Genomic DNA, 24,174 nt, shown 5'->3' with positions numbered 1-24,174 from the left:
GTTAAAATCAGGACCTAATAATGGTCTACCAATGCTGTAGCAGCATTTAATAAGGACAGCAATTGAAGTTAAGCCATGCAGAAACACTGACTCAAGCAACATTGACAATTTTACACACTCCAAATAATCAAGGGCAACTATCATCACTTCAGTTTATTCACAATAATATCGTGCACTTAGTAATAAATACATGTGCAAGAACTGCAAAATTTGACCGCAAACTATTAAAACACGAGGCAGGTCAGCTGAACATGAGTGATCTTTCGCTTTTAGAATCATAGAATTTACAGTGCAGAAGGAGGCCATTCCACCCATCGAGTCTGCACCGGCTCTTGAAAAGAGCACCCTACTTAAGCTCACGCCTCCACCCTATCCCCGTAACCCAGTAACCCCACCTAACCTTTTTGGACACTATGGGCAATTTAGAATGGCCAATCCACCTAACCTGCACATTTTGGGACTGTGGGAGGAAACCGGAGCACCCGGAGGAAACCCAAGCAGACACGGGGAGAACGTGCAGACTCTGCACAGACAGTGACCCAAGCCGGGAATCAAACCTGGGACCCTGGAGCTGTGTAACCACTATACTACACTGCTGCCCATTTTAACCTCATTTAGTTTCGAGGAGGCTCCAACAGGCTTTCAATTACTGCAGGCTAGGTGTGATGCAGAACAGGGAATCCATGATGCTGAGAAAAACCAAACCATCAGCACTATGCTTCAGCAAAGTCTCCCTACGGATTCTCTTCCAGGCCATCCAGGAAAGGTGGGAAGTACTCTTTCCGAGGGATGGGAGCAGGATATCCTCCCATTTGACTATCCTGCCCAGGAGAAGTTTGGTAGGGAAGGGCAGCACGATGGCACAGTGGTTAGCACTGCTGCCTCACAGCTCCAGGGACCCGGGTGATGAATGATCTGCTCTGCCAGTGTCAGTGAAACTTCTACTTACTCTAAATTAACAGTAATAAGGGCATCAGAGTCTCAAAGCCCAAACGGAATATCACATAATACCAGCAGATAGGACATCAACACTGATTGTCTTCTAGCTACTTTAAGATCACCATCTCACGTAAGATCCTTCACAAACAGCATCTTAATCCCTACTGGGGCGGCTCGGCAAACACAACAGCAAGCTTCTAAACTACTATTTAACCAATACTGCCGACAGTCAATCCATCTGACATTATGCAGGACAAGATCTCCCATAATATGAGGGAGAGAGAAGACTGGTGGTGGGAGCCCAGAGTTGAAGACACATTCCCCGTTAGAGGATCAAGCTGTAGAGCTGCCTGGAGAAGATAGTTACTGAGGATAGTTACTTCGTTCCTGCATGGAAGAAGAGGTCAGACTCCCTCAACAAACCAATGAGGATGCATTCAGTATACATTGACAACAGGTGGACAATGACTGAGTGATTGAGGAGTCTGGCTAGTCAATCACTAATTCTCTATTCTAGGTACCAACAAAAATGTCCTCCTCCAGACGAATTAACTCCAGCCTCCAGACAACCTCAGATGAGAAAGCAGACTTACCATCTGATGAAGAACCATCACTGCATTCACTTGCACCTTCCACCAATGGTGTTACATGCACTTCAGTGGGACCTAGTTCTAAACTAGGTTAAGGTTCACAATCCATCGATCACCTCACCGACACATGTCCAGAGCTGGCGGAGACAGTGATGGCTTAAATTACACCATTTGAAGGACCGCTGATGACCAGGCTTCTGCCAAGCCCAAGTCTGATGATGAGCCTCTGGATTCAGCCATAAGAAACATGCTGGAGATGCAAGACAGGCAAGGGAATGTCAAGTAGAGTTGTCAGAGACTGTCAGCAGATTGGAATGATCAATGAAGGAGTCCATCCACATTCTGTCTGACTTTGTGGCTTAGGCATGAAAGCATATCAAAATCGCCATTGGAAGGGTGACAGTAGCCCTGGGGACGCTGGATCTAGCAGTTTCTGCCAATTGTGCAATTGGACCTGCACACCATTGCTCTAGCCATTGGGATGTTCCAGCAGTGACTATGCAAGGGGGTGGACAGGGCATCTTGACTCCCTCCAGGTGCTGCTTCACCTTAAGGAGTCAGGAAGGAGTCATCAGGCACCCAAAAGGAAGGAGGAGTTTCAGACAGACACCCTGGCGACATTCACTTCGGACCTCCAAGCATGCCCGACTGCTCCAACTCACCTCTATTCACGATAAACTCCAACAGGTCACACCAAGGAAGGCGGATCTGTACCAGTAGTCTTTATTTTCACATTTGCACATCAGCAAAGGCACATCATAAGTGATAACGATGGATGGCCGATACATCTGTCATCCCTAAATCTCAGGCAGACATTATTTGGGTTCAGGAGAATTGCTCATCAAGGTTAGTGATTATTTTGCTGCTGTCGCACTGATGACCGATGTTTGTGGATAGCACAAATTCTTGGAGCGACTAATGTCTTAAGCGTTTCTTCAAAGTGTATCCATAATGGCATTTGTTTTATAAGGGTGTTTGGAAAAAGTAGCATGCATTGTTGAGCATTATAGGCTTCTGTGCCTCCCTGCTGCTTGATATTGCTTCCACATTTGAGGCTGAACATCATTCCATTCTTAGTTCCCTTTCTACCCATGCATGATGCTGAACTAAGGAAGAAAAGATCAATTGGTTACATTATAAACGTCTGCAAGAGGGATGTCAGGGGTGTGCGCTCATCTTGATGAAGCCATCTCTTTCCCTCTCAGGATCTTACTTTGCTTTTGGATGGTTGCTTAGCAGTGCTTTATGTGATCTTTGCGTAAAGGAACAGCAAACACTCAATATGGAATTCATTGAATGACAGGAACCCATTGACTTTGGGTATATGGAGAAGATTGGCCTTTTGTGAGCTGGATAATGTTGAGGACTGTCATGACCTGAAACCGACACTTTTAGTTTTGCCCATCTCCCAAGTCTTCAGCAGAGTATCTGAAGGGAAGGCTTTGTCATTGCTTGCTATGTCAATTATGACTGCGTCACGTTTCTCCCTAATGCAAATGTTTTCCAGGACAGAAACTTGGCAGGGTCCTGAGCGTTTGTAATTAATAATACCAAGGCCCTAGTGAGGAACTGTCTGAGGATAATGCAAACAAACCTCACAGCTTTGGATGCATGATGTTCAGATACAGGACACTGCATCCTGATGTGCAGTAGTTAGCACTGTTGCTTCACAGCACCATGGACCCAGGTTCGATGCCCGGCTTGGGTCACTGTCTGTGCAGAGTCTGCACATTCTCCCTGTGTCTGCGTGGGTTTTCTCTGGGTGCTCCAGTTTCCTCCCAAAAGACATGCTTGTTAGATGAATTGGACATTTGGAACTCTCCCTCAGTGTACCCGAACAGGCTCTGGAGTGTGGCGACTAGGGGATTTTCACGAACGCCATTGCAGTGTTAATGTAAGCCTCCTTTGATTCGATTTATTGTCACATGTACCGAAGTACAGTGAAAAGTATTTTTCTGCGGCCGAGGGAATGTACACAGTGCGTACATAGTAGACAAAAAGAATAATCAACAGAGAACATTGACAAATGGTACATCAACAATGATTGGTTAAAGTGTAGAACAACAGGCCAAACAAAGCAAATACAAAGCAAGAGCAGCATAGGGCATCATGAATAATGTTCTTACAGGGAACAATAGTCCGAGGGGGAGTCGTTGAGGAGTCTTGTAGCTGTGGGGAAGAGGTTGTTCCTTTGTCTGGATGTGCGGATCTTCAGACTTCTGTACCTTCTGCCTGTTGGAAGGATCTGGAAGATGGCAATGCTTGGGTGGGAAGGGTCTCTGATAATGATGTCTGCCTTCCTGAGGCAGCAGGAGGTGTATACAGAATCAATGTGTGGATGGCAAGCTTGTGTGATGCGTTGGGCTGAGTTCACCACACTCAGCAGTTTCTTGTGATCTTGGACCGAGCAGTTGCCATACCAGGCTGTGATGCAGCCGGATAGGATTCTCTCTATCACGCATCTGTAGAAGTTTAAGAGAGTCGATGCAGACATGCCAAATATCTTTAACTTCCGTAGGAAGTAGAGACGTTGTTGTGCTTTCTTGACAGTTGCATCAATGAGAGTGGACCAGGACAGACTGTTGGTAATGGTGACCGCCAGGAACTTAAAACTATCGACCATCTCCACTTCGGAGCCATTGATGCAGACGACGTGTGTGTCGTGCTACGCTTCCTGAAGTCGATGATCAGTTCCTTGGTCTTTCTGACATTAAGGGAGGTTGTTTTCAGTACACCATGCAACCAGGTGATTTATCTCTCTCCTGTAGTCTGATTCGTCGTTGTTTGAGATATGGCCCACCACAGTCGTATCATCCGCAAACTTATAGATTGAGTTGGAGTTAAATCTTGCCACTTAGCCATGTGTGTATAGGGAGTAGAGGACTGAGCACACATCCTTGCGGGGCCCCGGTGTTGAATACTATTGTGGAGGAGGTGCTGTTGCCTATCCTGACAGATTGCGGTCTGTTGGTGAGGAAGTCAAGGATTCAGCTGCACAGGGAGGGGTCAAGTCCAAGATTGCAGAGTTTGGTTATTAGTCTTGTCGGAATGATGGTGTTGAAGGCAGAGCTGTAGTTGATGAACAGCAGCCTTACATAGGTGTTCTTGTTGTCAAGGTGTTCGAGTGTTGATTGTAGAGCCAGGGAGATAGCATCTGCTGTGGATCGGTTGCAGTGATAGGCAAACTGCAGTGGATCGATACAGTTTGAGAGGCTGGCAGTGATCCGTCTCATGACTAGCCGCTCAAAGCATTTCATGATAACAGACGTCAGGGCCACGGGGTGGTAGTCGTTGAGTCAGGCTACCTTGTTCTTCTTTGGTACTGGTATTATGGTGGTCTTCTTGATGGAGGTGGGGACCTCAGAGTGGAGGAGTGAGGTGTTGAAGATATCTGTGAATACACTCGCCAGCTGGTCTGGGCAGGTTCCGAGTGCTCGCCCAGGGACTCCGTCGGGGCCTGTCGCTTTCCGCGGATTCACTTTCAAGAAGGCAGCTCTTACCTCGGAGGGTGTAATGGTGGGTATGGGTGTGCCCAGGGATGTTGGGGCGGGTGGCACTGATGCATTGGCTGACTGCTCAAAGCGGGAATAGAACTTGTTCAGATCATCGGGTAGGGATACTCCAGTCCCAGATATTCCGCCTGGCCTTGCTTTGTAGCCTGTGATCTTGTGTAGGCCCTGCCATAATCGTCGTGGGTTAGTGTCGTTGGCCTGGGACTAGTTTGATGCCGTATTGTCTTTTTGCATCCCTGATGACTTTCCGTACATCGTATCTGGATTTCTTATATAGGTCAGGGTCGTCATACTTGAACGCCTCCGTCTGGAACTTCAGCAGGGAGTGAACCCTTTGGTTGAGCCAGGGGTTCCAATTGGGGAATACCCGTATTGTCTTCTTTGGTACATGGTCCTCGACACACTTACTGATGAAGTCTGTGACGGTGGTTGTGTACTTGTCCAGGTTAACTGCCACGGCCTTGAATATGGACCAGCCCACAGACTCCAAGCAGTTGCGGAGGATGTCATCAGATTCCTTGGACCAGCACTGCACGGTTTTCTTGACTGGCTCAGTAAGCTTGAGTTGCTGTTTGTAAGCCAGAAGTAGGAATACCGACTTGTGGTCAGATTTGCCAAAGTGTGGTCGGGGAATGGAGCAGTAGGTACCTTTGATGCTCGTGTAGCAGTGGTCCTGGGTGTTTGCACCTCTGGTGGGGCAGGAGATATGTTGATGGAGTTTGGGTCGGACATTCCTGAGGTTGACTTGTGACACTAATAAAAGATAATTATAAAAGCCAATTGTGGGTCAGTAGCAAGGTGATGCCGCTGCATTATTCAGACATGAGAGCTGGCGATTGGAGAGGTAGAGTTTTCCGGATGCTGTTTTCTCTTGAGATTTTCAAGCACAAACATGAACAAATGTTTTTGTTTTCTTGAGCCACCTTGCTAAGCTGGTGTCATATTGACACTAGTGCATCCATGTGTGCATTGGCTTTTTAGCCGCTTCAAAGTTGCCATGCCTACTGACTTGTTGATGCCATGGTTGAAAGGACGAGTGCTAATCTCTTTCTAAGTGGCCACATGTTGCTAAGACTACTTTGCCTTCCAAGGATGTGACTTATGCTGCTTCTGTGATCATTATGAGATTTCTGAGCTTTCCCAAGATGTTCATGTTAAGAATGCAGGTGTTGTTGCATCACTGCAAAAAAGGCTGAAAGAAAACTTTGATGGGGAAAATTTGTCATCCTCTTATTCCTCTTGGAATCTTGTGATTGAGGTTGTCACGGGAACATCTGCAGTATTGTGCCGGGTTTTTTAATTCTTCCATTGATTGATTGATTGATTTATTGTCACATGTACCGAAGTACAGTGAAAAGTATTTTTCTGCGGCCAAGGGAACGTACACAGTATGTACAAGTGGACAAAAAGAATTAATCAACAATAATAATAATAATCTTTATTATTGTCACGAGTAGGCTTACATTAACACTGCAATGAAGTTACTGTGAAAAGCCCCTAGTCGCCACATTCCGGCGCCTGTTCGGGTACACAGAGGGAGAATTCAGAATATCCAATTTACTGAACAAGCATGTCTAGCGAGACTTCTAGGAGGAAATCGGTGCATCCGAAGGAACCCCACACAGACACTGGGAGAACGTGCAGATGCCACACAGGCAGTGATGTAAGTGGGAATCGAACCTCGGACCCCAGCACAAAGTACATCGACAACTAGTGATTGGTTACAGTGCGGAACAAGGGCCAAACAAAGCAAATACACGAGCAAGAGCAGCATAGGGAGTTGTGAATAGTGTTCTTACAGGGAACAAATCAGTGCAAGGGAGAGTCATTGAGGAGTCTAGTAGCTGTGGGAAAGAAGATGTTCCGATGTCTGGATGTGCGGGTCTTCAGACCTCTGTAACGTCTGCCTGATGGAAGAGTCTGGAAGAGGGCAAAGCCTGGGTGTGAGGGATCTCTGACAATGCTGTCTGCCTTCCTTAATCAGGAGGATGTGGGCATCACTGCCTCTGCTATGCCCTCTACCTCCATGGGTAAATTTCCTTTTTGCTCCCTCATCATGCCTACCCCTCCTTAAACAACCATTTCACTTTTATATGCTGATAAAAGACTTTGGCATTTTGTTTTATGTTAGCTGCCAGAATTTTTTCTTAATCCTGCTCTTATTTGCTTCTTCATCTCCCCTCTGAACCTTCTACATTGAGCCTGGTTCTCAATTGTAGTTTCTAACAGACACTTGTCATAAACACGCCTTTTGTTCATCATCTCAATTTCAATCTCCTTTGTCATCCAAGGAGCTCTAGATTTGTTTGCCCTACCTTTCCTTCTCGAGGGAATATACCTTGATTGTATCTGAACTAGCTCTTCTTTGAAGGTAGCCAGGTGATCAGTTATCGTTTTCCCGCCAGACCTTGACTCCAATGTATTTGGCCCCGTTCTGTTTGGATCCCATTGAAATAGGCTTTCGTCAAGTTAACTTTCCTTGTGGACTGTTTGTTCTTGTCCTTTTCCAAAGTCAGCCTGAGTCTTATGATACAATAAATGTTCACCTAATGTTCACCTATTGACACTTGGACCACCTATTTTCGAAGTACCAGAGGCTGGATTCTCCATCGGCCTCGCTGGTATAGGGGTCCATGATGTGATATGGGATCGCGAAATTGGGATCGGCGTTGGCTGGTGCCGATCTGAACTCGATGCTCCGACCTCCCTGATGCCGGCGGAATTGAGGTCTACAACCGAGCACCAGAGTTAGCATGTAAATGAATGCAAATAGGTCTTAATGACCTATTTGCATCCATTTAGGTAGCACAGTGGTTAGCACAATTACTTCACAGCTTCAGGGTCCCAGGTTCAATTCCCGGCTTGGGTCACAGTCTGTACAGAGTCTGCACATTCTCCCCGTGTCTGCGTCAGTTTCCTCCGTGTGCTCTGGTTTCCTCCTACAAGTCCCGAAAGACGCGCTGTTAGGTGAATTGGACATTCTGAATTCTCCCTCTGTGACCCAAACAGGCACTGGAATGTGGCGACTAGGGGCTTTTCACAGTAACTTCATTGCAGTGTTAATGTAAGCCTACTTGTGACAATAAAGATTACTATTATTATTTAGCTGGCCCAGCACACAGTGCTCCAGCCCTCCGTGATTCTCCGGTCTCCGGGGACAGGAATCACATGGGCACGGATCACATGTGGTCTCTACCAGTGTAGCCCTGGCGTGGTAGACCACTATGGGTTAAAGGAGTGACACCCAAGGGAAATTGCCCCCAGTGTCCTTCCGAGGGCCAGCTGCTCCCCCCACAATGCACCATTACCTGTCCACCCCTCTTCTACCAGACCCCTCTCCACACCCTCCCAGGGGCCCGCTTAATGGGGAGACTGATGCATGATCAATGACCACTAAAGCGAGGTTGTAGTCCAACTGAAGGCTTTAATAAGCTAGATGTTTCCCCCAGCAGCTCAGGTACAGAAAAAAGGCTGCTGGGGCGGCAAGGGCTCTTATATCCCGCCTTGCAGGTCTTGCAGGGCACCATACAGCTTGACCAATAGGAAACATACAATATCTACCAATGGTGTTCCAGCATTACCAGGTACCATAATAACTCTACACAGACTACCACATTCACCCCCTGTTTAAAAAAAAGAGTCCGGCGGGGGTGGTGGCTTGATATTACAAAATGGTAACGTGGTAGAAATTATAGTTATGGAGGTACCATAATACCTCCGTACAGCGTTTTGTCTTATTGTTGTAACTATTTACAGATTCACAGTTAACTATACACACTTTAAAATGAAGCAACCAGTCGATCGGGGGCCCTGGTCGTCCTCTGTGATCGTCGAAGCTCTGGTGGTGATGCCGGTGGAGGCTCGGGCGTCTGTGACTCCGGGAGCGTGGCCTCGATCTCTGTGGCAGCTTCGACACCCCTTGACGGCGCTGGTGGGGAAAACGGTTGACCTGGGAAGGGAGCGTCTCCAGGGTGCGTCGGTGGGTGGGAAGGACTGATCCTCCTGTGAAGGGGGCGGCTGCAAGGTGCACCAGCGGGAGGGAGGGTGGGACTGGTGGCTGGGGTGTGCGTGGGGATCCGGCGGGCGCCAGGTCTCGGAGGGAGACCGTATCTTGCCGGCCGTCAGGGTACACCACCTAGGCGTACAGGGGGTTAGTGTGAAGAAGATGGACCCTCTCGACCAACGGGTCCGACTTGAGCGCCCGCACGTGTTTTCGGAGCACGATGGGTCCGGGAGATGCCAGCCAGGTCGGGAGTGAGGTCCCAGAGGAGGACTTCCTGCAGAAGACAAGGAGACGTTCGTGAGGTGTTTGGTTGGTCGTGGTACAAAGCAGTGACCGAATGGAGTGGAGGGCATCCGGGAGGACGTCCTGCCAGCGGAACATTGGGACATTCCTGGACCGTAGGGCCAGTAGGACAGTCTTCCAGACCGTTCCGTTCTCCCTCTCTACCTGTCCGTTACCCCGGGGGTTGTAACTGGTCGTCCTGCTCGAGGCAATGCCCTTGTTGAGCAGGAATTGTCGCAGTTCGTCACTCATAAAGGAGGACCCCCTATCACTATGCATGGAAGCGGGGAACCCGAACAGCGTAAAGATGCTATGGAGGGCCTTGATGACAGTGGTTGCGGTCATGTTGGGGCAGGGGATGGCGAATGGGAACCGGGAGTACTCGTCAATCACGTTCAGGAAGTACGTGTTGCGGTCGGTGGAGGGGAGGGGGCCTTTGAAGTCCATGCTGAGGCGTTCAAAGGGACGGGAAGCCTTTATCAGGTGCGCTTTTTCTTGCCTGTAGAAGTGCGATTTGCACTCCGCGCAGATTTGGCAATTCCTGGTGGCTGTCCTGACCTCCTCGATGGAGTAGGGCAGGTTGCGGGGCTTGATAAAGTGGAAGAAGCGAGTGACCCCCAGGTGGCAGAGGTCCTCGTGGAGAGCTCGGAGGCTGTCCACTTGTGCGTTGGCACATGTGCCGTGGGACAGAGCATCAGGAGGCTCATTTAGCTTCTTCGGACGATACAAGATCTCGTAGTTATAGGTGGAGAATTCGATCCTCCACCACAGGATCGGGCAGCACGGTAGCATTGTGGATAGCACAATTGCTTCACAGCTCCAGGGTCCCAGGTTCAATTCCAGCTTGGGTAACTGTCTGTGCGGAGTCTGCACATCCTCCTCGTGTGTGCGTGGGATTCCTCCGGGTGCTCCGGTTTCCTCCCACAGTCCAAAGATGTGCACGTTAGGTGGATTGGCCATGATAAATTGCCTTTAGTGTCTAAAATTGCCCTTAGTGTTGGGTGGGGTTACTGGGTTATGGGGATGGGGTGGAGGTGGTGACCTTGGGTAGGGTGCTCTTTCCAAGAGCTGGTGCAGACTCGATGGGCCGAATGGCCTCCTTCTGCACTGTAAATTCTATGATAATCTATGATAATCTTATCGTTTTTTATCTTGCCCCGCTGGGCATTATCGAACATGAAAGCAAATGACCGTTGGTCAGTGAGGAGAGTGAATCTGCTGCCGGCCAGGTAATGCCTCCAATGTCGCACAGCTCCTACTATGGCCTGGGCCTCCTTTTCGACTGAAGAGTGGCGGATTTCGGAAGCATGGAGGGTACGTGAGAAGAAGGCCACGGGTCTGCCCGCTTGGTTGAGGGTGGCCGCCAGAGCTACATCAGACGCGTCGCTCTCGACCTGGAAGTGGAGGGACTCGTCGATGGCATGCACGTGGTGTAGCCACGTAAAATGGCTGCATTCCGATTAGTCTGGCCAAAACCCAGTTTAAAATGGCAAACCCGAAAGACTGCTGGGAAAAACAGCTAAGAAGACACAAGCAAGCAGCTGCAGACAGTATTGCATATTCGGCTCTGGGAAGTTAGCCCAGATCGATACTCAGGGCTATCAACAGCCCATCAACCCAGGTATTTGCAGTTGCATTCAGGACTGTTTGAAGCCCATCTATTCAGACATCCACAGTTAAATCGGCTATCCCCGGGAACAATTGCAACATATTAGCAATTGAATACCGGGCCAGACCTGTCGGCGCCTGCAGTGGCCAAAACAAAGACAGGTGAGCGACCACCCCCAGATCGAGGGATCGCCTCGCCATTGGACACATCGACCCCAGAGATTGGGGACAGATCCAATCACTTGGGACTCAGGGTCAAGGGCCACCCCGGGAGGCGGGAAGCCCCTGGGCGCTATAAAAGTGAGGGTCCAAGTTCAGATCTCTCTCTCTCTCATCTTCGCCTGCTCGAGAACTTCGCAAGACCAGCCACCGGCAATAGCAAGTTTGAATCCAGCGATCGCTATCCGGTAGAGACACCTAGCCACCGACCTGTAGCAGCCTTTTGAATCCCGCGGGCCAGATTTGATTGGACAAGCCATTTGTTTCCCTGACCTGGTGGGCTCTTCCTAAGTTAAGTATTGGCCAGTAGTGATAGGTTTATTATATAAATAGTAGTATTAGGGTATTAATATTGCTTGTTGTATATAATAAATGACCGTTGTTTTAATCCTTACTAAGCGGTGTGCTGTGTTATTAATCATAACCTGAACTTGAACCACGTGGCTGTATCATAAAGATACCGGGCGACTCATGAGCAAAGGTGACGTAAACAGAGCAAATAGACTAAGGTTAAAAAGAGCAACAGTGGCCTTTGCAATGTCTGCTTTGATGCAGCTGAAGGCCTGGTGGGCCTCTATCGACAGGGGAAAAATTGTGGATTGGATCAGGGGATGGGCCTTGTCCCCATACTTGGGGACCCACTGGGCATAGTGAGAGAAAAACCCGAGGCAGCGCTTCACGGCCTTGGAGCAGTGAGGGAGGGGGAACTCCATATTGGGGCGTAGGCGTTCAGAGTCGGGGCCTATAACTCCATTTTGCACTACGTAGCCGAGGATGGCAAGGCGGTCGGTGCTAAACACACACTTATCCTTGTTATACGTAAGGTTAAGGATCTTTGCGGTCTGGAGGAATTTTCAGTGGTTGGTATCGTGGTCCTGCTGGTTGTGGCCGCAGATGGTGACATTATCGAGATAAGGGAATGTTGCCCGTAAAGCATACCGGTCAACTATTCGGTCCATCTCGCGCTGGAAGACCGAGACCCCGTTAGTGACACCGAAGGGAACCCTTAAGAAGTGGTAGAGCCACCTATATGCCTCGAAGGCAGTGTACTTGCGGTCACTAGTGCGGATGGGGAGCTGGTGGTAGGCGGACTTAAGATCTACCGTGGAGAAGACCTCGTAATGCGCGATCCTGTTTACCAGGTCGGATATGCGGGGGAGAGGGTACGCATCCAGCTGCGTAAACCTGTTGATGGTCTGACTGTAGACGATGACCATCCTATGCTTCTCCCCGGTCTTTACCACCACTACTTGAGCTCTCCAGGGACTGTTGCTAGCTTCAATGACTCCTTCCCTCAGTAGCCTTTGGATCTCTGACCTAATTAAGATCCGATCCTGGGCACTGTACCATCTGCTCCTGATGGTGACGGGTTTGCAATCCGGGGTGAGGTTTGCAAACAGGGAAGGCAGATCGACCTTGAGGGTCGCGAGGCTGCAGACAGTGAGAGGGGGTATAGGGCCGCCGATTTTGAAAGTTAGACTTTGGAGATTGCACTGGAAGTCTAAACCTAGGTGCGTGGCCACGCAGAGGTGGGGAAGGACATAGAGCCGGTAATTTTTAAACTCCCTTCCTTGGACCATGAGATTTGCTACACAAAACCCCTTTATCTCTACTGAGTGGGAACCGGAGGCCAGGGAGATTTTTTTGATTAATGGGGTGGACGGGGAGACAACAGCGCCTTACCGTGTCGGGGTGTATGAAGCTCTCCACGCTCCCAGAGTCGATTAAGCAGGACGTCGCGTGCCCGTTGATTAGTACTGTTGTTGTAGCAGTTGAGAGTGTTCGAGGCCGGGACTGGTCCAGGGTCACCGAGGCTAATCGCGGCAGCATGAGAGTGTTTTCTTCGGGCGGTGTGTGGTCAGCCGAGCTATGGTCCTGGGAGTCCATCCAAGATGGCGGAGCCCATTGGTCGCACATGGCTGGGGGTGCACAAAATGGCAGCGCCCATCCATCGCATGCGGCGTCCGTGGGACAAGATGGCGGCACCCGGGGGTCGCACGTGGCTCTGGAGGAGGAAGATGGCGGTGCCCGTGGCCACACAGGGACCGTGGAGAGGTTTGTGGTGGCGGTCCGCATTCGCCACCGGAGACCGCAGCGACCGCACGGGCCTGGCATACCACCACGAAGTGACCCTTTTTATCGCATCCCTTGCAGGTGGATGCGCGGGCTGGACAGCGCTGTCGGGGTGCTTGGCCTGCCCGCAGAAGTAGCAGTGGGGCCCCCCGGGGTTGCAAGGCCGCCTTGCAGCACAAGCTTGTGGGGGGATGGGAGATGTCTCGGTGTCGGCTGCGGAGGGGTTCCACGCTGCGCTGGGGGCTGCCGCGCAGTCTAGGTTGCAAGCGCGGAGAGGTTTCAGGAGGCCACATCCAGGGAGCCTGCAAGGGCCCGTGCCTCCTTGAGGTCTAGGGTGTCTTTCTCCAGCAATCGTTGGCGGATTTGGGAGTACAGCATACCTGCCACGAAAGCGTCCCGGATCTAAAGTTCTGTGTGGTCACTCGCCGAAACTTGGGGGCAGTTTCACCCTAACTGAAGAAACTACACACAAGGACCACATTACTGAAGGAACCCTCCACAGGGACCAGCTAACTAGAAGGACTCCCCAAAGGGACTCCCTAATAAAGGAATGCCCACAGGGACCCCTTACTAGAGGGAACCCCAGGTGTCCCTGGGGGGCCTCACTATTACATGGGTCTTTGGGGTCCACTTGTTATGTGGTCCCGGGGAGGGGGGGGGGGGGGAAGGGAGAAATCTGGTCGCCCCCGGAATTAGGGGAAGGGGGGCACCCATGCAATCCCGGGGTGGGGGGCTGCTTTGCAGTGAGGGGGGTGGAGGCCGATTTGTGGTGTGAGGGGGATCGACAGCCGCGGGACTTTACAATTAGGATGCCCGCTCAAAGTGGCGGCCCGATAGCAAGATTACCTTGGGAATTCCTCGTCATGCATAGATTAGCATTGCAGGATATATGGAACAGCATCCCGATTTGCACTCCCAGGGGTAAAACGGCTGCAATTCTCCTCCAGCGGGAGTCTCCTCAACAGATAATCCACCCCAAGGTTGAGGAGTGCCACCTTCCTCATTGGACTGGGAACACACTGATGAAGAAACTTTTCCTGAACACACTTTGGGAACTCTGGATCCTCTCTGCCCTTTACATTAATGCTACTCCAATCAATATTTGAATAATTAAAATCCCCCATTATAAGTACTCTACACTTTTTCATCTCTCTGTGATTTCCTAAATTTCTTCATCTTTCCACGAGTTAATGGCTCCTAGACCACACTAAGCAAAGTAATACCACTTTTGTTCCTTAGCTCTAGCCACATAGGTTCTGTGTCCTTGACCCCACAAGGTTCTGTCCTTAACCCCACTGGGTTATCATCTTTCTCCAGTGACCCCACTGGGTTATCCTCTTTCTCCAGCACTGCAGTGCTCTCCTTAATCAATACTGTCTTTGCTCCCATTTTTCTTCCTTTCCTGAACACCTTGTACCCAGAGATAGTTAACACCCAGCTCTGCCATTCTTTGAGCCAGGACTCTGTCAGAACCACACATCATGGGCGGGATTCTCCGTAGCCCGACGCCAAAATCATGATCGGTGATCGGGCGGAGAATGCACTCCAATGGCAAAATCGGGGCCGTGGCGATTTGACACCGGTCCGCCATGCTCCAACCCCTCCAAAATGCCATCATGACGTGCGCCGTTTCAGCACCGTTGGCGTGCATCGGCCGGCCCACCTGTGATGCTCTGCCCTCGGTGGGCAGAGTTCCCGATGAAGTGGGACACGTGTCGTCTCAGCCGGTGTGCCGGATGCATACTGTGTCCTGCACATTCGTCCAGGATCCATGCCGCTGGCCGGGTGGGCTTCTGCTATGGTTGGAGGGACTGGTGGGGGGTGGCCAGGGCGTGAGCTGTGAGGTTGCGGTTGGCGGGATGTAGGGCGTGACCGGTGCAGGTCATCAGCCATGCGCATGCACGGCCTGGGACCCGGCCATTCTCCGGCCATTTATGGCGCGATCCGCTGGACTTATCGTTCACCGCTGGTGCTAGCCCCTCACTGGTACTGGAAGTGGTGAGGGGCAGCAGCGAATTTCATGTCGTGAAAATAACACATTCTACGGTGGCGTCAGCATTTGATCTCCAGAATAGAGAATCCAGCCCCATGTTTCCACATGGCAATCTGCGTCTGTAATTCACCAATCCTATTTAGCACACTCCACACATTCGCATACATGCACAGGAATCTTGATTTACACTCTATTGCTTCCTCTTTTTCACTGATCCCACCTATTAACTTACTATTCCCTACATAGAGGACGCGATTCTCCCCAATAATGTCTAAGTTAATTTGTGGCAGGTTTTTCAGGGAGATTCCCGTCGGCTCTGCCAGAGCTCCCCACCGCTATTCAATGATATTTAGTCACTTTCTTGGGCCCTGGAGAGTTTCACACCGGTTTAGCACACATGGAATTTATTTTAGCACTGGAGAGCTGAATTCCGAGTTCGGGCCGCCATTTTGAAAGGGTGTGCCGATCTCGAAGGGTCCCCCCCACCCCCCACCCATGGGTAATGTCACCCCCACACACTACCCCACACTCCCCAAGTGAGGACCCTCCGCTTTGGGGTCCCTGGGGTTCCCCCTCTCAGACCCCCCCTCCCCCCCAAGCACGCCCCCTTTCTAGGACCCCCACCCATCATCCACAACATCCTGGAGGCCCCTACTTACCTGATCTGCATTCCCCCACCCTTCAAACACCCCCCTCCACCCTCATTTCATGGGCATGGTCCCCCTCACCCCCTGAACCTTGGCACTGTCACCCTGGCACCCAGACATTCCTGCTGCTGGCTTGATAGTGCCATCTGGGAACCTTGGCAGTGCGACCTACTTCCGGGACCGCCGTTTGACCATGCCCACTTGGGACGGAGTTCCGATTCCGACACTTTGCGGGACTTCGATGAATCCTGCAAGGCGCGGAGGCTGTCGGGAGGCTCGCTGCAGCCCTCTCCTGACATTCTATGACCACATTGTGCTCTCGCTCGAGTGCAAAGTGGCCGAAGGCACGCGCCCATAGTGCCATCTATCTTTACCAATATTCTGTGCACCTTGGTATTCCTCGCTGATATTATCCCCTGGTTCCCGCACCCCTGCTGAGTTAGTTAGTTTAAAACCTCCCCAGTAGAGCTAGTAAAATGCCCCAAAGGGAACTGGCTCTGTTCAGGTGCAAACTATATGGCCTGCATTGGACCAATCTCCCCCAGTCCCTGTCTCAATGTCCCAAGGATCTAAAACCCTCTGTAGCCATCTGGGATGGCCACTTCCAGAATACAAAATGGACATTTGCAAAGATTGCAGGGAAAATAGACAATGTTAAGAAAGCAAGCAGGCACAGAGTCTGTCTGCATATCGGAGCCGCAGCTCCCAGACAAGACTGAAACTGTAGGTCCATTAGCATATGGATGGCCCATCTCCGGGAACAAAGGAAGATACTTAAGTAACCGATCTGGCCCCAGACCTCGCGGCGCCAGTTCCCCAAACCGAAAGCAGAAAACAAAGCAGGCCAACGGCCACCTAGTGTTGATTCCCAAATTTCTTTCTCTGTCAGTCTGGCCTCAATAAAAGTTGAGATGGATTCGCACGTAAAAAGAAGTTATTTATTTAGCTTGCAAGCTTAATTCATCTTACAGAAACATAAGAGACATCCAGCCTCTTACACCCCAGAAAACGACTGAACAAAGAGACAAAAGGATCTCTGCAAAATCAATTCAAATGGTATCAAGTTTCACATACTCGACGCCCATAGGTCAGCCTATGTCCCTCCTGACCTGTTTGATCTATTCTGATTGGCTCACTTCCAATCTCTTTCTCTGGCCCCTATCAATGCAGCATCACTCTCATAGACACACCTCTTCCTGCTTTTTCCATGCGGTCTCAAATCCCTTTGTCCCTAACTGCCAGAATCAAAGTGGCTTATTTCTACATTACATTAACTAGTATCTCTAAAGTAACTATTTTATATCACATTCGTCATTCCCTCCTTTTATCATTCCATGATAACCGAACTATCCAATCCATAGCTACGGTTCCTCATCTAAAAAGATCCGTCGCTGCATTTCCAATTCCTGTCTTAGCCCCCCTTCATCTGCCTCACCCTCATGGATTTTAACAGTTAATTTTTTTTTTTTCGGTGATTGGGGCGGTGATCTGATCCAGTGCACCCCGCATTCTACCCATCACACATTTAAGGATGGCCAGGCCCACAAAGATGCAGCCAATAGCTACCACTAGATACATGGCCATATTTATCAACCAGTCCTTCCATCCTCCAAATCCCCAGTTACCCCAAGAGCCAGGATTCTGCATCCCGTCCAAGTGATCCCGTATGCGATCCATAAATTTAGTGATGTTAGCGGTCAAGTCCTGAACTCCCATGATACACTTGCCCTGTACTATGGTGCATACCCCACCCTCACGGGCCAGAAGATAGTCAAGAGCATACCGGTTCTGCATTGCAAACAACCGTAGCTGAGACAACTCCTTAGTTATTGCCCCGAGGGCTCCCAAGGTTTCATTTCCCAAGATGGTAAGGCCGCAAATAAAATAATTCCGATCACTGACAGCCAAGGAACCCCCCACACATCCCAGTGTCAATACGCTCAGAATGCCCCACCCGGCTGAGTGGCCCCGGTTGGGTGCAAGAACCTGAGGTTTTTTCCAGTTCTCGCAAAATTCAGCAGAGACTGCCCGGCGTGCTAACTGATTATGAAGGTTCCACGCCGAAGGGCAGGGGACTGTGGTAGGGACTAGAGTCCCTATAGCAATTCGGCGGGGAAATGGGGGTGACAAAACGTTGGTCGCTGTACCATTAAATAAAAAGTAGTATCCTTGTTCCGTGTGGAGACTAGCATCACAATCAGCATATCGGTTGCGTAAGGACCTCCCAGTAGCCCAGTTTATCCAACTTTGAAATGCCCATTCGGGCCGCCCAGCAATGCGGAAAGCCCTAGTCCCAACAGTGATATGAGAGACATTCGCCCAGCCACAGAGGAGCTGGAGGCCAGCGTTCAATGGAACGCAAGTGGTGTTGTAACAAACGCATTGGCCAGACGCCTGGGTGATATGGCACCTCCTGTCCTTACAGGTGGGAAACAGACATGTTATATTTGTGTCCACCTCTACCAGCAAACAGCCATATCCCTCACTGCTGAAGCAATTCTCGTACGACCGGGAATCCCTATTGGGAGTGAAGTGGCTAGGTATGTACGCCCTCCACCGTCGCAGCCTATCGTACTGTGAATGGGAATTATCCCGAGGAAGGGGAAGGCAAATAGCCGGTGGTGCTGAACACGGATTGTAAGGAAGAGTGACCTGATCGGGCAGTGGTTCGGAATGCTGACAATGAACCACCGTTTGGGGAGTGCCCCAAAGCGGTGAAACAGAAAATAACCTAGACACCGCTGCGGGGTTTGGGTAGCAGACAACCCGTCCCTGGCCATACAGACGGTGGTAAATCTGGTAGAAGAGATTCATACTACCCGGGTTTTCCTCAGTTTGGCCTTTAATTAACTTAAGTGTATCTCCCGGTAACCTACGTTCTAGCTGTACTTCCCTTCTCATACGCCCCGTCCTCTCTCTAGTCCCTTTCTCTTTCTCATAGCCTCTTCCTACACTCTTCTGACAGCCTGATTTTACCTTTATTGTACCACTCTTAACACATCCAAAATCAAATTTACATGTATTCCAAAAACAAGGCAATGTCCATATAATGTTCCCTTCCCATCGCCGGGACCGGTGCAACTGCTTCATGACTCCTGCATTCTCCTTAACTTTGATGACCTTCCATGAGTCGATACCATGTCCTCGTATATGGGGGCAGCGAAGAACATCACCTTTGCATAGGTGATGTATCCTTGTAGATTGGTTGGGGCTACACAGATACATAATATTCCCCTTTTCCATGTCCATCGCCAATAACACGCCAAGCGAAGTGAGGCCAAATATCAGACAGACGATGCGTAGCCACTCCATCATGCTCCACACCTGTAAAATAGCACTGGAGAAGGGAGGCAGGTTAGTATCCGACCTTTTACAGTAGTGGAGATGGACTCAATTTACAGTGATGTAGGTGGACCCAAGCACTTCGCCCCTCCACTTTAACTGCTGTGGGGGTGGCAAGGAGAACTTGGAAGGGCCCGTCCCATCGCGGCTCCGACCCCTTCCTTGTCCAATTTTTGACCATGACATAACTACCGGGCTGGACTGAAAGTGAGCTAGGTACTGGGGGCAATGGCTGGTGAGCCGCGCGGACTTGGCCATGGAGTTCCTTGAGCACTTGCGTAAGGGCTAGAACATAGGTGGTCATTTCTTCAGTCATCTGATGAAACTGAACCCGTCTGGGAACCTGCAGGCTCCAAGGAGTTCTAAGAGGCCTGCCATAAAGAATCTCGGCGGGAGAGAGCCGGGCTGGTCCTGCAGGTGTAACCCGCAGCTGGAAGAGGGCAACGGGGAGCAACTTAAGCCATGTCAGTCCCGTGTCTGCTCTTAATTTAGCCAATTTAGTTTTGAGGGTCTGATTGTGTCTCACAACCAACCCGGCCGCCTGCGGTCTGTAAGCACAGTGTAACTGCTGGCGTATGCCCAACTGGGAGCAAAACTCCTTGTTAATTTGTCAAATAAAATTAGGCCCATTATCAGAACTTAACTGAGCTGGTATACCGTACCGGGGAATGATTTCCCTCATCAAGACTTTAACCACAGTAGCAGCTTTATTATCGATAGTCGGATACGCCTCGACCCATCTGCTGAACACATCCACAATGACCAAAACATATTTGTAACATTGACACCTTTCCAACTCAATGTAATCCATTTGGAGCGTCTCAAAGGGACCACTGGGCAACGGGGTTTGCCCCTTCCCACAAGGGATACCTTTTCCGGTGTTATATTGCTGACAAATCAAACACCGATTACTGATACTTTGGGCCAAACCCTGCATTTTAGGGTGCCACCAAGTGTCCAGCAACAAATCACTAGTCCCTCGAGCCCCACAATGAGTTGCAAAGTGTACACATTCAATGACCCATAAAGCCAGCACATTAGACATACAAGTCTGATGTGCAGGCGTGGTCCATAAAGAGGAAACAGAATCATATGTACAACCTAACCGTTTCCACATTTGTTTATCACTCTCAGGAGCGTCCTCCTGTAACCTTAAGACGTCTTGGATGGTTGGCATTGACTTGTCAGAAGCAGACATATTTATAGTAGATCGTTTAGTCTGACTTAACATTTTAGGCACCATCACTTGCTGAATTTGTGCGGCTGTGCGCGCTGCACGATCTGCTCGTTCATTACCAACGTCAACTGGGGTTGTACCATGCGTGTGGGCAGCGCATTTAATAACGGAAATCTGCGCTGGCAGAAGGAGGGCCTGCAGTAGGTCATTAACTAAACCCCGGTTGGATATTTCTGTGCCTGCCGAGGTAAGGAATCCCCTATTCTTCCAGAGTTGTCCGAAGTCATGAACTACCCCGAAAGCATATCGGGAGTCACTGTAGATATTTACCCTGCGATCTCCCCCAAGTATACATGCACGGGTGAGGGCAAAAAGTTCGGCTTGTTGTGCTGAGTAAGGGGTCTGGAAAGCTGCCGCTTCTAAAATCAGACCATCCTGATCTACGATTGCATAACCGGACAGTCTCCGGCCAGTGGGGCTTACTCATGCACTGCCATCAACATACATAATCATGTCAGGTTGTTCTAACGGAATATCACTCAGATCGTCCCTTATTGTTGTAGTTTCCTGAATCAAGGCTAAACAGTCGTGACCAGGCGCATCCTCATGGACAGGGGGACCGCTAAGAAAACAGGCTGGATTGATAGTGGTACAATATTTAAATGTCAGACGTGGATTGTTCAAAAGGTATATCTCATACCTATTCTGACGAGCTGCGGTAAGATGCTGAGTCTGCAGTTGCCCCAATAGTGCGATTACCGAGTGGGAGCTATACACCGTAATATCCTGTTGGAGAGTGATGTTGGCAGCAGCCTGCAAACTATTGTATATCGCTGCCAAGATCTGGGTGCAAACAGGGTGGCCCAACGCCACTGGGTCGAGTTTGGAAGAGTAATATGCTACGGGCCGGTGCTTGTCCCCATGTTGCTGGGTGAGTACCGCTGTTGAACATCCTTCCAGAACAGTACAGTATATCTGGAATGGTCGGTCGTATAGGGGCCTACCAAGGGCCGGTGCTTGTAGCAAGGCCTGCTTCAGGCAACGGAAGGCCTCGAGTGCCTCGGTGGTGAGAATAAAGTTTCCCTCTTTACTCGTGTAAGGCGTCAGCAGCTTTGTATAGACAGCGATGTTTGGTATCCACTGCCGACAATAATTCACCATACCCAGCCAATGACGAACCTCCTTGGCTATTGTAGGGGCGGGGAATTGGCATATTGGTTCAATCCTACTGGGTTCGAGACTTCTTTCTGTGGCTGTAAGTAAAACTCCTAAGAACTTAACTTTTCTCTGAGCCACCAAGACCTTTGCTTGTGAAACAACATAACCCAACAAGGATAGGTGGTTCAATAATTGGATCACATCATCCCTATTACTGGGCTCGTCAGGACTTGCCACCAATATGTCATCTACATACTGCACTAGAGTGGAACCATGCTCCAATGTCAAGGCCTGGAGTTGGGTCTGCAGACATCTGGAGAAGAGTGTAGGTGAATTGACGAACCCCTGTGGCAGTCGGGTCCAGGTATACTGCTGTCCATTGTAAGTGAAGGCAAACAAATATTGACTTTCAGTCGCAAGTGGGAGGGCAAAGAAGGCGTGCTGAAGGTCAATTACGGCGAAGACCCGGGCTTGAGCTGGAATTTGAGCCAGTATGTGGGCAGGGTTAGGGACGAGAGCATGTAACGGCTGTGCGATGGCATTAATTGAACGTAAATCCTGTACTAATCGGTACTGGTCTGGTTTGGCTGGTTTAGGCACAGCAAGTATTGGGGTATTGCATTCTGATTGGCAAGGGACCAAAATACCCTGTTTCAACAGTTCCTGAATTAATTTATCTATTGATGGAGCAGCTTGAGATTTCAGGGGGTATTGCCGAATGGAAGGTAGCTTTGCATGATCCTTACTCATTACCTTGATAGGTGTAACATTTGTCTTTCCCACTTGTGATGGGTATTCCGCCCAGACCTGTGGATTGACATATTCCAACACATCATGTCCCCTGTGATGCTGCAGTCGAGTGTTAATCGTTTCAGGGACCTCAAAATATTTTATGGTAGTGCCGTCCGGCATGACTTGAAGTGCGTAGTCTGTTGGATCTGAATGATCCACTGCCCTCCTGACCATTCGCCCCATATCCCTGGCATGGTACTGGTCATGGACCTGACGTGTAATATGAGGGCTTACCGAAGCTGACTGTGGCCATAAATGTGGTGATATTGTAACAAAATCGGCTGTACCTTCTTTTCCCGTGACTGTGGCTGTAACCTTGACTGGCCATTCTGTCTCAAGTAATGGCCGGTATTTGTCCTCCAACTCCCTGTTTCGTCCAGTTCTGTCATAGGCCAGGGTAACGTGATGCAGTGACTGTTCAACGTCTAATGTCCACCACTGGGAGGTGATAGAAATATAGCACTGTTGTCTCATCCTCCATGATGTAACCGTTACCCCCTCATCTCCGCATTCTAGCTGTAGCTGGAAGATACACAGTAAATCCCGGGCCAACAAGTTACAGTCCAATCCAGTAGTCACTACAAACTGATGCTCTGCAGACGTATTCTCGTAAGTGACTGTCACAGGTTCAGAAATAGGATACTCACACACCTGTCCTTGGAACCCTGACAATTGCTGCATGTGGTCGGATATTGGTAATTTAAGTGTTGATTGCACAGAAGACATAGCTGCCCCTGTGTCGATTAAAATGAGTGATGTTGATCTCCTATCTGCAGAGAGATAATAGGTTCCCTGTCGGATTGGAGAGTCCTTATGGCTAAATTAGCTAGTCAATCCTGTGTTGGGAAAGGGTTTTCCTGGGAGAAGTCAGTGTATCTCATCTGTCCTCCCCTTGGTGGGTACCCTCTCCTTTGGGTCGAATAATCTCCTTCTACTGTCTGTCTTTTAAAGGGGCATTCCTGTTGCCAGTGATCTACACGGCCGCAATTAAAACATGATGTGGAGATGCCGGCGTTGGACTGGGGTGAGCACAGTACGAAGTCTTACAACACCAGGTTAAAGTCCAACAGGTTTGTTTCGATGTCACTAGCTTTCGGAGCGCTGCTCCTTCCTCAGGTGAATGCAGAGGTCTGTTCCAGAAACACATATATAGACAAATTCAAAGATGCCAAATTGGCATCTTTGAATTTGTCTATATATGTGTTTCTGGAACAGACCTCTGCATTCACCTGAGGAAGGAGCAGCGCTCCGAAAGCTAGTGACATCGAAACAAACCTGTTGGACTTTAACCTGGTGTTGTAAGACTTCGTACTGCAATTAAAACATGCATTGCTCCCTCTATTTCTGCCCCGGCCTCGTCTTCCAGTAGACCAATGGCCCCTCAGAGGGGGCTGCGGTTGTAGAGCTGTTGATTCGTTCGGTGGGCCATAAAAATGGGGTGAGGGTCCCTTTGGGTGGGTTTGGTATCCTCCTCTTCGCTGATCCACCCACCCAAAGTCACTATATTGGGGCTCCTGCTGGTAAACTACCATTTCTGCCGCTTGTTGGGGTCGCAGATCATCCTTTTTCATTACATACTCAGTCTTAACCTTTGTAACTGAGCCTCCTTCTTGGCCTACACCCTCCTTCCAGTAAGATCTGACTGCCCTTGCCATCTGGGAAGGGTTGTTCTCTGTCCAATTCATGTTATTACATTTCACAGCAGCAACCACAGAAGGTGGTAGGCAATGCATTAACATAGCACAGTATTGCGGGGAATTCTGACCATTTTGATACAGCAAATCGCCTGACTGCCCCCGGTAGATTTCATTAAAACGCTCCAGAAATTCCTCTGGCTCT

General features: G+C 49.7%; 1 protein-coding gene across 2 annotated transcripts in view; it reads right to left on the bottom strand.

Moving 5' to 3' along the window:
• The window catches only part of LOC140410640 (exostosin-1-like), a 968,627-nt gene that overhangs the window by 839,979 nt on the left and 104,474 nt on the right, over positions 1-24,174 (bottom strand). Inside the window, exon 3 of one of the 2 annotated variants that reach the window (XM_072499001.1) lies at positions 16,791-19,203. The exons of the other annotated variant lie outside the window; for it this stretch is intronic. Coding sequence (XP_072355102.1) covers positions 17,313-19,203 — 1,891 coding nt within the window. The 3' untranslated portion in view covers positions 16,791-17,312. Of the gene's footprint in view, positions 1-16,790; positions 19,204-24,174 lie in introns of those variants that run through there. 2 annotated transcript variants of the gene reach the window in all.

This window comes from Scyliorhinus torazame, chromosome 4 (genome assembly GCF_047496885.1).
Source record: "Scyliorhinus torazame isolate Kashiwa2021f chromosome 4, sScyTor2.1, whole genome shotgun sequence".
NCBI classification, from domain to species: domain Eukaryota; kingdom Metazoa; phylum Chordata; class Chondrichthyes; order Carcharhiniformes; family Scyliorhinidae; genus Scyliorhinus; species Scyliorhinus torazame.
This window is presented reverse-complemented; position numbering and strand designations above follow the sequence as displayed.